This window comes from Pseudopipra pipra, chromosome 26 (assembly GCF_036250125.1).
Source record: "Pseudopipra pipra isolate bDixPip1 chromosome 26, bDixPip1.hap1, whole genome shotgun sequence".
Taxonomy (NCBI): domain Eukaryota; kingdom Metazoa; phylum Chordata; class Aves; order Passeriformes; family Pipridae; genus Pseudopipra; species Pseudopipra pipra.
In genome coordinates this window covers 2,415,904-2,429,978 of record NC_087574.1, presented here as the reverse complement: position 1 = coordinate 2,429,978, position 14,075 = coordinate 2,415,904, and the positions used below count along the sequence as shown (strand labels likewise).

General features: G+C 41.6%; 1 protein-coding gene across 3 annotated transcripts in view; it reads left to right on the top strand.

The window, feature by feature from the left end:
* Positions 1–14,075, top strand: part of MAP3K3 (mitogen-activated protein kinase kinase kinase 3) — a 40,597-nt gene that overhangs the window by 5,383 nt on the left and 21,139 nt on the right. For all 3 annotated transcript variants that reach the window (XM_064636659.1, XM_064636660.1, XM_064636658.1), the window contains exons 2-7: positions 1,194–1,315; positions 2,228–2,317; positions 5,146–5,186; positions 9,317–9,416; positions 10,515–10,628; positions 13,563–13,683. In XM_064636659.1, coding sequence (XP_064492729.1) covers positions 1,194–1,315; positions 2,228–2,317; positions 5,146–5,186; positions 9,317–9,416; positions 10,515–10,628; positions 13,563–13,683 — 588 coding nt within the window. The remainder of the gene's footprint in view (positions 1–1,193; positions 1,316–2,227; positions 2,318–5,145; positions 5,187–9,316; positions 9,417–10,514; positions 10,629–13,562; positions 13,684–14,075) is intronic.

The window sequence follows — 14,075 nt, the reverse complement described above, 5'->3', positions numbered from 1 at the left end:
GTGCTTCACATTTCATGCCTGAAGAATGCCTCAGTATCAGGAAGGATTTAACTGGGTAATTTGCCAAGGAAACAACACTTTATCCCTAAAAACTCTCTGAGTCTTGCTGTGTGAGACACCAGGTGACTGTGCCAGGAGCAAAGGGAGGCATCTGAGGCTACTTTGTTGGTTGTGGCAGTGCCTGGAGCACAGTGGCCAGTGCAGTCCCATTTTGGACAAAACTTCACATGGCAACTTCTTTTACCTTTTCCAGTTTCAAAGAATTTGAGATCATTGTCCTTGCTAAAGCAAAGGATTCTTTTCCGTGGCTTTTAGACCTTTTTGCACCATTACTGAGCATTTCCCCCCTTATATGTCTTCTCTATAGATTTCATACGAAGTTTTGCTAAATAAATACACTTCTCTCCTCAAAACTAACAGGCAATGGGAGAGAACACATTAAATGGGTTATATCAGGAATGTTCACTTCAGAAAGTAATTTTTAGTCAGTAGTACATACAAGAAAAAGCTCAATGTGTGTTTGTGTTCTCCTGCAAGGCAAGAAGCCTTGAATTGAACCTGCTGCGTTGCACTTTGCCAGCAGACAGTGTTCTCAGTGCTGGACGATTTGAACCTGCTCAAATCAGATTTCATCTTGAAATCTCATAAAATGGTTTGAATTTTGTTCCATCAGCTCGTTCTGAGGGAAGAGAGGAACGTGTTGGGGCAATCAGTGCGAGTGGAGTTGTGTTCAGGGATACTCCAGGATGGTTCTTCGCCCGGGTTTTCGTTTCTCTCTCTGCTGGCTGTGGTTTGTTCTGCTAACAAGCAAGAATTGAGAGTTAGCAGGATATAAAGTGGGAAAGAACAGATTTTTACCAGGTTTTCCTTGGCAGAAGCACATCAGTTTGCCCTCCCTAAATGACCTGTGATGATCTAGCAGATCTGCTCAGGTTGTACTGTTTGTTGTGAAGGCTTTTAAACACAATTAGGGGCTGGGCATATTTATTCTGATCCTTCTGTGACATTGGACAAGAGACTTAAAATTTATCTGTTTGTTTACTACTTCATGATATTCTGTTAGTTTGGGCTTTCTGTGACTAAACAAAATCAGTGTCTTTGCAAAGACCCTGAAAAGGTTTGTTGTTCCCCAAGAAGTGTCACAGCTGATGCTCACCCAGGCCACTTATTCCAAAAATTCTTGTGCCTGGCAGATGAACAGGAGGCCTTGAAATCCATCATGAAGGACCTGGTGGCTCTCCAGATGAGCAGGCGTCACAGGCTGCCTGGCTATGACACCATGAAGAATAAAGACACTGCTCACACCAACAAACAGGTAATGGGCCACTGAGGGAGCCCCTGAAATGGGGGCAGAAGGACAGAGGATCTGCTGCCTCTGCTTCTGGCAGGATTAACTCCCTCATCCTGCTCAGGCTGTGTGGCAAATATGGAACATTTTAATTTTCATATCTATATTAAAATATAATATATAATATGTATTAATAATGTGTGTTAATATATATTATAATTATTATAATGTATACTAATATGTATAAAATATATAATATCTACTATATTAAATATAGTATAATATTAAATATATTAAATATATTAAATATATCTACTATATTAAATATAGTAGATATACTATATTTTCATATATTAATTTGCATATTAAATATAGTTATATTATTATATATAGTATATATTATATATACTATATATTATTATATAGTATATTTTTATATCAAATATAGTTATATATTGATTTATGTATTAAATATAGTATATATCTACTATATTAAATATAGTAGATATCTACTATATTAAATATAGTAGATATACTATGTATTATATATAAATAATTTTCTAATATAATAGAAATATAATGATATTACTAATTAATGTTATAATATAATTATATTAATTAATATTACAATCAAAATATGCTAGAATAAATACAATTTTATATAATGTATAAATTATATTAAAATAGTATATATTTTATATTGGTTTATCTATATAAAATTAAAAGCTATATATAAGGATATATATGTAAAGTTATGTATTTTTTATATATATATATATATGTGTGTGTGTGTATTTGATAATTTGCATCATCTTAGTATCCTCCCTTCCCCCCACATGTGTTTGTGATGTTGTTTGGTCTGATCAGCTAAAAAAATTTACCAAGTGTAAAAATTTTTAACTTGCCCTTTTTTTAAAAATGATTTTATTCCTTTTAAAGAAAAAACACAATGCCAGCAGTCCCCCCCTCCTGGGCAGCCCTGCAATAACAAACCAGTGTGCCTCTGCAGTGGAAGAAAAAAAAATTCCGGTGAGAAAACTGGCTTTGTTTCTCTATCAGCAATTCTAAATTATGTGTAGGTTTTACCATTTGTGCTGTGACCTTCATAGGGTTCCTTTAAGCAGGTGTGGGAGGCTGGAAAAGCTTTTCTTTCCCGGCTCTGTCCTGATGTTACAGGGGGTACATGTTTTAGTGTAGTGCCAGGACAAGGGGAATGGCTTTAAACTGAAAGAGGGCAGGGTCAGATGGGATATTGGGGAGGAATCCTCCCCTGGGAGGGTGGGAAGGCCCTGGCACAGGGTGCCCAGAGAAGCTGTGGCTGCCCCTGGATCCCTGCAAGTGTCCAAGGCCAGGTTGGACGGGGCTTGGAGCAACCTGGGCTGGTGGAAGGTGTCCCTGCCCATGGCAGGGGTGGCACTGGGTGGGCTTTGAGGTCCCTTCCCACCCAAAGCAGTCTGTAAGTGATGGAGGCAGCACTCCAGGTTTGTTCCACATTGCTACAGACTTTTTCATGAACAAAACTCTGGTATTGACTTTCTGGTCGAAAGGAAGGACAGAACAAATCACTCTTTACTCTGTCAGTAGATGCTGGATGTCATTTAAATGAAATACTTCAAAGCAAAAGCAGCAATTTCAGTCCAGAATTGTTTGTCTGTTACTGTCTTACAAGGTTAGATCAAGTTGCTGGCAGTAAGACTGACATTAACAGGAGAAGTTGCCTGTGTCAGTAAAATAACTCTTTGCAGTTTGATTCCTGTTACAGGCTTAAGCCTTTTGGAGCAGGCTTTAAAGTTCATGTCTGTCTACCTTACGCTTTGCCTGCTCGTAATCTACTTGTTCAGCTGGATCTGGGGTTTCCTAGAATGTGCTGGACAAATCCGTAGATGGAGCAGAACAGAAATCCTCCCCGGATGGCTTTGAACGGGAATTCAGGGATGTCTGAAATCAAAACCTGTAACCGTGATTTATGGTGCTGGAACGCTGAGGCACTAAACTTGGATTTGCCTTTTTACTCAGCTCTTAGGAGAGTTTATATGACTTACTTTAAAAATTGATGGGCTCACTGCTTTCAAGAGAAACTGAAAGCACTGGAAAGCTTAACTCCTCGAGTTTCTCTCTGGAATGTGAACACTGAGATCACTTTGAACACCTTTTCTTAGATCTTTAAAAAATAGACATGAGTGACCAGTGTCTGATCCCTTATGGAAAAATCAGCAAGAGATAAATGCCAAATTCCATCCCCCTTCCCTTTCTTCCAAATTACAGGTTCTAAAGTGTGCAGTGGAGTTGAGAAAGTGATTTTGGTTTGCTTAGGTACCAGCAAGTTAAAGAAAGGTCTCCAAAGAGCCCTGAAGATCTTTTTAGTGTTGTCTAATTTTAATTAATGAGAGCTGTGTTACTTGGCTGTTCCAGGACCTAAACCATGTCTCGAGGTCAGACATTTAATCTGAAAAATGACTTGAATTCCATTTCATCCAAACAGTCCTGTTTAGTTCCCTTAGACTGGGCTATTTAGAATAGTCTAACATTAAAAAAAAAACTTACCTAGAGCCTTACTTCCCTGAAACCCTGATAGAAAGGGATCATTCCTCCATCCAGTATGTCTAAGAAACAAACTTACTTCTTTGAAAATCCTGAGCCAAAGGGATCATTCCTCCATCCAATTTGTCTAAGAACAGCTGTTCCATCAGGAGTTGGCTGGGGGGCATCTTTTATAGGATACTGTTCCTGTGCTGTTTGCTGCATTTTTCCTTTACTGCTCAATCCAGATGAGTTTGTTTCATTTTGGAGTCATTCTAGAGTAAGTTCTTTCTCTTCCCACATCTAAAAAAATTGTCTTTTAAAGTTACACATGAAGTACCCACCTGCAGGGGGTGGTTGCTGGGACTGGGGAGCTCGTTTTCCCTGATCCATGCTGCAGGAATCCCATCCCTTTGAACTGAATTCTTGACCACTGGGCCTGCCAGAAACTTCCTCCAGCTAAAGAGCATTTCCTGGCCACGTTTTTTTGAAGTTCCTAGATGTATGATTGCCTATTGTCTGAGGCTTTCACAGATGCCTTAATCTATTCCAATCACAGAAATTGTGCAGCAGAAATTATGGAGTCTTATCGGAGCAGATTTTTTCCCTTTTATTTTTATCTTTCTGACCTAAATTGGGATTTGAACTTCGATGTCCAGAGTTGAAAGTTCAGCACGTTGACTCTTCTGTGCCACAGAGCATCTTCTGAGTGTGCAGTGACTGCACAGGTTGTGTGGTTGTGCTTTGAACCACCCAGATCCAGGTGAGGAGCTTTAGGAGGTGACACAGAATCAGCCTGTTTGTGACTTAGTTGGAGTTTCAGGGGCTGCATTTTTGCAAAAGCAGAGATTTAGTCCATGTCTTAAGAATGAAGAATAACAAATAGGAATAACAAATAAGAATAATAAATAGAAATCAGAATAAGAATAAACAATAAGAATAAAAGGAAGGAATAAGAATATAGAATGTGTACATTCTCTGTATCTCTCTTCTTTTCCATCTTTGCTTTGAGTGCTCAAAGAAAATTAACTTCAGTTAAGATTAATAAGCAGTTAGGACTCAATTTCAGATTTTTACCATGCAGTGTTCAAGGTATTTTAATTTTCCTTAAAAGGATCCTCTGTTTCAGTGACAGTTAACAAAAATTACAGCTTAGTTTTTACCCCTTTCCTTGCCTTTCTCCTTCAGCAGTTTCTCTGAAAAACATACCAGCCACTTGTTTCCACAGTCTACCTTAGCTTCCATCAAGAAACTTAAAATCACATTAAAATCCTGTTGTGATGCATTTGTGTGGCAGAATTTGATTGTGAACTCACCTCTTGTTCTTTCTCCTGCAGAATGATGTCAGGATAAAGTTTGAACACAACGGGGAGCGACGGTAAGTTGGCCTTCAGTGCTTGGGTTCTTTGCTTACGAGAACAGTTCAGTCATCAGTAATTTAGGTTAAATATTTTGTTGGCTTCACTTTTCTTTTTCCTGAACGAAAATCACACAGGGAAGGCCATAACAAACAGGTCACACACAACTTGGTTATTTTTAGAGACCGGCGTGTCATAAAACAGTGATTTATTTCCATAATATCTATTTGCAAGTGAATTGCAGCAATATTAAAAAGCTGTCCAGCCTGAAATAAATTCAGCCTGAAAGTCTCGCTTCATACATGTTCCCATTTAGTTTTATTTAACTAAAACCAAATGAAGCTGATCAAATCAGTGTCATTCTTTTCTAGTTTCTCACTTCCTGATGCCCTGTTGCTATCACTGTCCTGCTGTGATTGAGCAACAGATACAGCAAGGGAAGATTTTTTTTCGTTGGTGTAAAAGTTTCTTTGTTATTTCCTTTTTTGAGAGACATTCTTTTACAAGAAAAACCCAGAAACAACTGAAATAGCAGCTTCAGTTTTTACAGCATTGTTTGCAATGGATAAAATTGCCTGGATATTTAAAAGTAGGTCTCAAAATGCCTCTTACTTGCCACAGCATTGAGAGGAACTCTCAAAACATTTAATGGCTGTGTGGTGGTGTGTGGACATACGGGAAGGCTCCAAGCTTGCCTGTGGTCTCTTTGAGTCTGCTCTCACTGAGGGCAAAAAGTGATCTTAATGATGGGTTACAGTTCCCTTATTTTGGAGGAAATTAATTGGATTGTAAGCAGGAATGTATGTGCTACTCCTCACAGCCATCCTATGGGAATCCTTTGGTTTCTCCCATTTACTTCCAACATAAAGTAGTTCATGGTTTCGTGATAAAATGCAAATTTAATGTTGATGGTACGACAGCACAAGTTGTCTGCAGGGATCCTCATACCTGGTCCTAGCAAAGGTTATGGCTGAGGTGCTGAAGCTCCTCCTCAAGTATCCTCCTTTGTCAAATTTGGGGATTTTTATCAGGAAGGCAGAAGCATTCTTTGTTGGCAAAGCAGGCAGTGGAGAATAATTTGTGATCTTCCTCAAAACTTGAACTGTTGCTTTCGCTAAAATCCTACGCAATGAATTCTGTCCCTAAAACAACCCTGACTTTTGGTGCCTGGGGAGAAATTTTAGAAGTGATCATCACTGGGATCTGCTGCCTCCTTTGTCAGCCAGATCTTCTTCCTGTGTCAGGGGTTTGTGTGGGCAAAACAGGGGCAGGGGGTGCCCTGTCACAATTCCTTGTCACACCGTGCCAGGACGAGGGAACTCAGCAGCAAAATCCCCACGAGCTTCTCATCTTGCCTGTCTTCAACCCGGGTGCATTTCAGGTGGCACCGAGCTCGGGGAGGGGGGGAGAAAGGGTTTTTTTTCTGAAGTAACATTAAAATGAAAAGGTTGATTGTGTGTTAGTCTAATTATGCAGTTTCACTCAGCTGAATTCCCCGCTCCCAGCGCGGTGTGCAGTTACAGACAGGGAGCCTGCACCAGAATGTGAGTGTGTGTGCTTGGCTTCACAGCAGCTGCCAGATCTAACCACAAATATTTAAGGTGGTCAGGCAGGAATGGGCTCCTCAAACCCTGCAGTCCAGGATTTTGTGTTAGAGGAGTGCACAGAGTTTTTAAACTAATAGAATTTGTGGCACCTGAGAACAGCTCTGCTTTTGAATGCGTTGAGTGTAGAATGGGAGCCTTTATAAGGCACTGAGAGCTAAATTACATTTGTGTGGTGCCAGAGTACTGTAATTTCGTGGATGGGTTTCTTAGGAATATGTAGAAAATGTTATTGTGGGCTGCTTTTTAACAAGCACAATTATTTCCAAATAACTGGATGTTGTAGGACTGGTGGCAAGATGAACCTTTCCTGGGAAGGGACTGAGGAAGCCAACTGACACAAGGGCTATTTAAAACAAAAGCTGCATCTCGTGAGAGGATACCCAGGGCTGATGAAGCTGGATGCATGGATGGATGGATGGATGGATGGGAAGTGAAGCCTTTTATCCAAAGCACAGGTTCATCACAGAGTCATAGTGATGGTTTGAACCCAGGATGGTTTTGGTTGGAAGGGACCATAAGGATCATCTTGTTCCACCCTCCCTGCCATGGCTGGGGATGCCACTCACTAGCCCAGGTTGCTCCATCCTGGCCTTGGACACTTCCAGGGATCCAGGGGCAGCCACAGCTTCTCTGGGCAACCTGTGCCAGGGCCTCCCCACCCTCCCAGGGAAGGATTTCTTCCCAATATCCCATCTAACCCTGCCCTCTGGCAGTGGGAAACCATTCCCCCTTGTCCTGTGACTGCCCCTGGAGGGCTTGACTTGCAGTGTAGACGCAGTGAGGTCTCATGGAAGCAGAAGGTGAGAAGCCTGTGCAGCAAAGAGGTGAAGAGTGGCTTTCTGAGCAGGAGGTGGCACAGAATCACAGAATTGTGCAGGTTGGAAAAGACCTTTAAGGTCCTCAAGTCCAACCCAGCACCACCACCGTGGTCACCACTAAAACATGTCCTCCAGTGCCCCATCCACATGGTTTTTGAACACTTGCAGAGATGATGATTCCACCACTGCTCTGGGTGGCCCTGGTTTGTTTAGAACAGTGGGTTGTAAACTATAGCTTGCATTTGAATCCTCCAGATTATTCTGAAGAGGGTGAAAATCATCCTTTTCCATGGCTGTCAAGGTAGACTTTGTGAGTACTTGGTAACTTCCTACAGCAGAACATTCCAGCAAAATAAAAGAGTTTTAGATGCTTTCCTGGAAGTTCATATTGTTCCTCTGCCTGAAACATCGAGAGTTGCTATTCCAAGGCAGGCAAAACAGTAATAAAACCAAAGCAAAGTGTACTGTCATTTTCTGAAGAGCCTTTATGTGCCACAGGGTCCCACAGGGTAACATTTTGCATTCCTGAAGGCTGTTGTTGTCTGTGAGTGTAAAACTCCTGCCATTCACCTGGGGAGGGAATGGCTGAGTGCTTGAGCTGGGGTTTAGTGTGTCACAAGGTCTGGGCCCAGGGACAGTGATCAGAATCATTTACATCTGTGCAGGTTTTGTGGGGAATAATTTAAATCTGGGCAGATTTTGTGTGTCAATTGCTGAAGGTGACTGAAGATAAAAAAACAGGAGGGAGGAAGCAGGAGAGTGTGAGACTGATCAGTGTAATGTGAATCTTCTGACTTATAAAAATATTCTCGATTGTTGCAAGTCAGCTGTGACACTGCTATTACAGCTGAAGCTATATTTAAGTTTGGGTCTATTTGGGCCTCTTTAATGAAAAAATAAAGCAATTTTTTTTAAATAAAGCAAGCCATGTGTGACAAACATTTGCACAGTTAGATTTGGCCTCAGCTCTGGAGAAAAAACCCTGCTGTGTTGCACAGGTTTGGAACAAGATGATCTTTAAGGTTCCTTCCAACCCAAACCATTCCATAATTTGATGGAAAACTGGAAAGCCAGCATAGTGAGTCCATGATTCAGATGTTTGGAGATGTCTGACCTGAGCATGCAGGGGACAGACATGGAGCTAAGGGCACAGACCACCTTTGGGAAAGAGGGTTTTCAGGTTCCTTTGTGTCCACCTGCTGTTGTCTTCCCTCAGGAGTTCAGGACTGACTTTGCTGTGGGAATATTTGTTGAAACTTTTAATATGAAATGCATTGTGGAGATTATTAGGGAGTGAATTTTGAGTTCAGGTACTCGGATACTTAAATTTTTTATTCTTTTGGCCTCTGCAGCTTTTAATTTAACTCTCCCTGAGTGTGTTTTGTGCCCAAGGCAGTATTTTTTAAGCCAAGGTGCACGGGACATTTGTATCCTGTTTTGTGAAAGCCACTGATTCAGCAAAGGATACTTCTCTGCCCAGGGGCAAAGGGATTCTATTTAAAATCTGCAGCTGAATATTGCATTTTGACAAACCATTGGAAATGGGCCAGAGATCAATAATTCCTCACTGAAACAACGCGTGTAAATTTAAATTTGAAAGGCTCACTACAGTGCTTGAGGATGAAAGGAGAGCATTCAAATGTGTTTTTAAGGCTTCAGCCACCTGGTTTGATTGCATTATCAGGTGTATTTCTGGTTTCAGCCAGGGGTTCTCTCTCGTTCCAGGATCATCCCGTTCGTCCGGCCCGTGCGCTACGAAGACGTGCAGCAGAAAGTGAAAACAGCCTTTGGGCAGCCCCTGGACCTGCACTACATGAACAACGAGGTACAGAGCTCCCAGTGCCCAGGGCATGGCACTCTCTGTATCACATCTCCCCCTGTGCCCGTAAATTTAATTTTCAGTTCTCCCTTTAATGCAAAGCACTGTTGAATCCCTGGTCCAAAGGAAAACACCCTGATCCTGACAAAGCCTCATGGTGCTGTGTGTGCTGTACAAACAGCAGCATCTTGCTGCCTTGCACTGGTGGTGGTTGGGAGACTCTCTTGGGGAAGTAAAAAAGGTATTTGAAGTATTTTATTGTTGAAAGCAACTCTTGCAGGCTGATATATGTCCAGGGAGATCTTGTTGCCCGGGGAACAAGGGGAGTCCAAGAACAGAGGAGGCTTTAGGGGGACTGTGGGCACTGTCAGCGGTGAAATAAAGTGACATGGGCAACACCATTTGTCTCTCAGGAACTGGGTAGTTCATGTTAATAATCTAAAGTATTTTAGTGGCTTTCTCACCCTGGACACGCTGGTTTTTCCTTGTTTTTATTGTTGTGGTGTCGCCCTCCCACTGTTTGGAACTGCATCCCTAATGAGGGAGATGCAGAACCCCATTCACCAGTGAGAGTGGGACAGAAATGAGAGTTCTCCAGGGTTAATAACATTCCCATTTTGAGATGTGAGTGGGCTGTAGAATAGAGGGTGTCTGAGCCTGATTTCACGGGGTCTTATTAGCAAGTTTTAAATTCTAATTTGATTCCCCCTTTCAAAGTCTTTATCTTCTTCTTTCTCTCTGAAACCCAATTTTCACTTGATCAGTAGGTCTGAATTCATAAGGGCTCTGAGACCACGTTCTCCTCAGGGAGTCAGGGGCTGACAAGTCCCTGACTTGTTCTTTGCAAACAGCAAATTCAGGTTGCAATTAATATTTTTGTGGCTGATGCTTTAGAGAAATTTGCACAGGGTCAGCCATTTCTCTGGCATGGGAGGAAAACCTCATTAAAGAGGGGACAGTGAGACAGTATTGGAATGAAAATTTGTGAGCAGTCAGAGTCCTGTCTTACATTCTGGTATTTTTCTGTTTGTTGAAACACCTGTTGTGGAAATACTTATTTTTTCTGTCTTTTCTAATGATTTTTTCCTGTTGTTTATTTTGCAGCTCTCTATCCCTCTGAAAAACCAAGATGACCTGGATAAAGCTGTAGATCTCTTAGACCGAAGCTCTAATGTGAAAAGCCTTAGAATATTATTGCTGTCCCAGGACAGAAACCATGTAGGTACCAACCTCTGTGACTGCAGCAAAATGAAGGTTTTTTACCCTTAACTCTCTAAACACAATGGCAGTAACAGGGATTAGCAAAATCACTCTTCACAGACACAAATGCATGTGTTTATCCTCTTTGCTTTGGCTCAGCTATTATAGGTATCTTTTTGTTGGTTTTCTCCTTCCTGACTTCAGCAGCTGTTCAGGGACTAAAAACATTGCAGCTTTTTAAGCTGTTACATGAAAGCCATTTTAGAGCAAGTACCTGTAGTCAGAAAACACTGAAAGAGTTTGGTTTGCAGAGAAATCTTTTACCTTTGATTGAGAGCACAGTGTTGAAAGTGTTTGTAATTATTTTGCCTTTCAGAGCACAGGTTGTCCTTGAAGACAAGCCTTTAACACTTCTTCCCTAGGTGAGAAGCCTGGGGCAGCTCCCAGGGATTTTTCAGCTCTGCAGCCTTAAATCCAGCCTTCCTCTATGGAAACTAAGTTGCCTTTAGCTAATAATGATGTATTCACACCCAAGATGAGTTTGGTTGTCTTGGTTCACTCTCCTGTACCACAGGTGGCTGTGGCAGTGAGTGTCAATGTAGTTTGCTTTTCTCAGCAGAAAAGATTATATCATGTGAAGTAAATCTTTAAACCAAGCTCCCAAAGATGCCCATTTTGGACAGTGAATTTATCTGCAAGATGAGGAGTGCAAAAAGAGTCTGAAGTTTTCCTTGTTCCTGATCTGGGACTGGAAAACGGTTCCCTCATCCAATATCTCATTTTTTCTTTTTCAGAATTAAGGTCATGCAGCTTTTCAAGCCAAAAAACCTTGATAACTTAGATATTTGATTTGCAAATTACCAAATTCTCTGAAGAGTGTGACACAAAAAGCTGCTCTGTTGGGAACAGCTTGTCGATCTCAGATGTTCATCCCTATTCAAGTTCTGCAGGGAGCTCTGACTTGAAATAATCACACCTATAATTCTTGGAACTGTCAGGAGGACTTAAATACACTTCCCACTATTTTTTAATTTGATAATCCATGTTAATGGAAATACAGAGACCTTCAGGAGTGTGAACAGCCCTTTCCCAAAGGACTGGGTGCCAAAAGCTGGGAAGGTGTAGGAGGGGATGATGCTGTTCCTTGTCCTGTGCCCTTTCCCTGAGCATTTATTGCTGCCTGTTCTGAAGACAATACTTGGCAAGAAGGCCTTTGATCTGACCTAGTGGAGTCAGACTTCGTTCTGTGGTGTCAGGAAACAGCCTGTAAAAGGTGGCCTCAGCTTTTGGTATAACACAGTCAAACAATCCTCTTTTCCAGCCCTCTGTCAGTGCCTTGAGGCTGCAAACCAGCTGTTAAATGATACCACCTACCTTTGCATAACCCACTTAGTAAATCCCATCCTACACCAGCCAGCAGCCACTCCTGTGGTGTTGTCCTTTTATTAGCTGTTTTTTCCTCTTTTGCTCAAAGCAGAAACAAAAAGCAAAGCTTTCAGTAAGTGCCACTGTTTCCCCCCCCTCTCCTCTGACTTCCTCTGCAGCTCAGAGTTGCCTGACAGGAGAGCCCTACGTGGGATAGAGCCCACAAGGCTGGAGGAGGTTTCTTGGCTGCATGATCTCATCCCACTGAGGGAGCGGGAAGCATTATTTTTCCTGAAGTACAGGATGCAGATTTTGTTTTGGTTGTGCTCTTTTCTTTTTCTGGGGATGGAAAGGTAACGCCGTGACTTTGGCACAAATATGTCCAGAAAGCAAATTAACTTTACAGCAGTAGCTGTGTCACTGGTACCAAGAGCTGTGCTGTTTGTCAGCAGTGTGCAGATTAATTTTCTTGTGCCTCTTTCTGTGGCTCATTTGTGATTTTTTTCATCATGCAGCTCACTCCTGTTGTCAGTCCTTTCCTTCTGTTTGGAATGTAATGGGGAAAACTGGAAAAATTTAACACCTAAAGCCAAACTGTCCACATCAGTGGGGTGACCTCTGCACCCTTTATTCAGCTCCCATGAACCTATTCATGGTGGAGTTTATGTGATTTAAATCCTTGCTCCATGCAAGTGGATGTCCTTATTAATTGAGCAGCTATTCAATACTTTAATTTTGGATTGTATGACCTCACACCTTGTTTGACCAAGTCATGTTCAAATAATTTTCACAGGCCAGAATTAATTTCCTCGGGGTGTCTTTGGTTCTGTTCATCTCAATTAAATAAGGGAAGATGAATTCTGAAACACAAGAGGAAGGGAATATTATATCCTTTTCTAAAACTAGGTGTGTTGGGTCAAGATTAAAATTGAAAGTGTCTCCAGGTATTGAGCCCCTGCTTTGACACAGGATCTCCTTGGCTGAGGGAGGTTTGATGTGTCTCATTCCTCTTCCTACTTTGAATGAGATGAAGGCACTGTGGAAAAATGATCATTAATTAGATAGTATCTATGGAATTTCATGGAAAGATGAATAAATTCATCTTGGCGTCTCCAAACTCTTGGTTTTCTCAAGTCTCCTGAATTTATTATCACTTAGATGGTCTGAATTGTGAAGGTTGTGGGGAGTCAGGTTGCTTCTGAAGGAGTGCAAGATTCAGAATTTCTCTCTGCTGGCAAGGGTGGCTGATGGAAATTGTAGGTTCTTCTGGTGTCTGGGGGTGATATGAACCCTCTGTGTGTCCCACAGGTACCTGTTAATGGCAGGCAGACACTGAGACTTCCAAATCCTGCCCTTGAGGCTGGACAGTGCCTTGCTCTAGTTGTTGGACTCCTCTGTTACACCAGAATTATAAACCTTGCTCTTTGGCTGCCTTTGTGTTTTCTGCAGATAATAAGATTTCAGGCTCTAGAACTTTTGCTCAGCTTCTTTCTTGCTACTAAACATAATGATATTTTTGGGACTGTGGCCAGGCTGCTTGAGCTCCTCAGTCTCATTTTATTTTATTCTTTTCATTTTACCCAACAGACCAGTTCTTCACCCCATTCTGGACTGCCCAAACAAGTCAGGATTAAAACTTCCCAGTCTGTGGGGGATGTGAGCACACCCTACCAGCAGCCAGAACCCAGAAGTAGGCATCTGTCTGTCAGTGAGTATTTTTGCCACTTCTGCATGGTTTTGTTTGGTGAAATGTGTCATTTGGCCACTAATGTTTATGGTATGGCATTTCTGAGAGCTGGGAGAAATCGAAAGGTTATTCTAGGACAGGGCAGTTCATTTTCAAAAGCTCTTCATATGTTTACAGTAGAATGTTTCAGTTCCTTACTAAGTTGTTGAACAGCTGAGGAGCTGCTAAAGGGGGTGTCCTAAAGCCAGATCCATTGTGGTTAGAAATTTGGAAAGCTGATGTGAGTCCATGAAGGTTTTTATTTACGTTGGCAATTTCAGTTCATGAAACCTTGATATGAGGGTTTTTTATGTTGGGCTTTGGAATCTCTCCTGACTCCTGTAATCAAGCATTTTACTTGGAATCAAGGAATT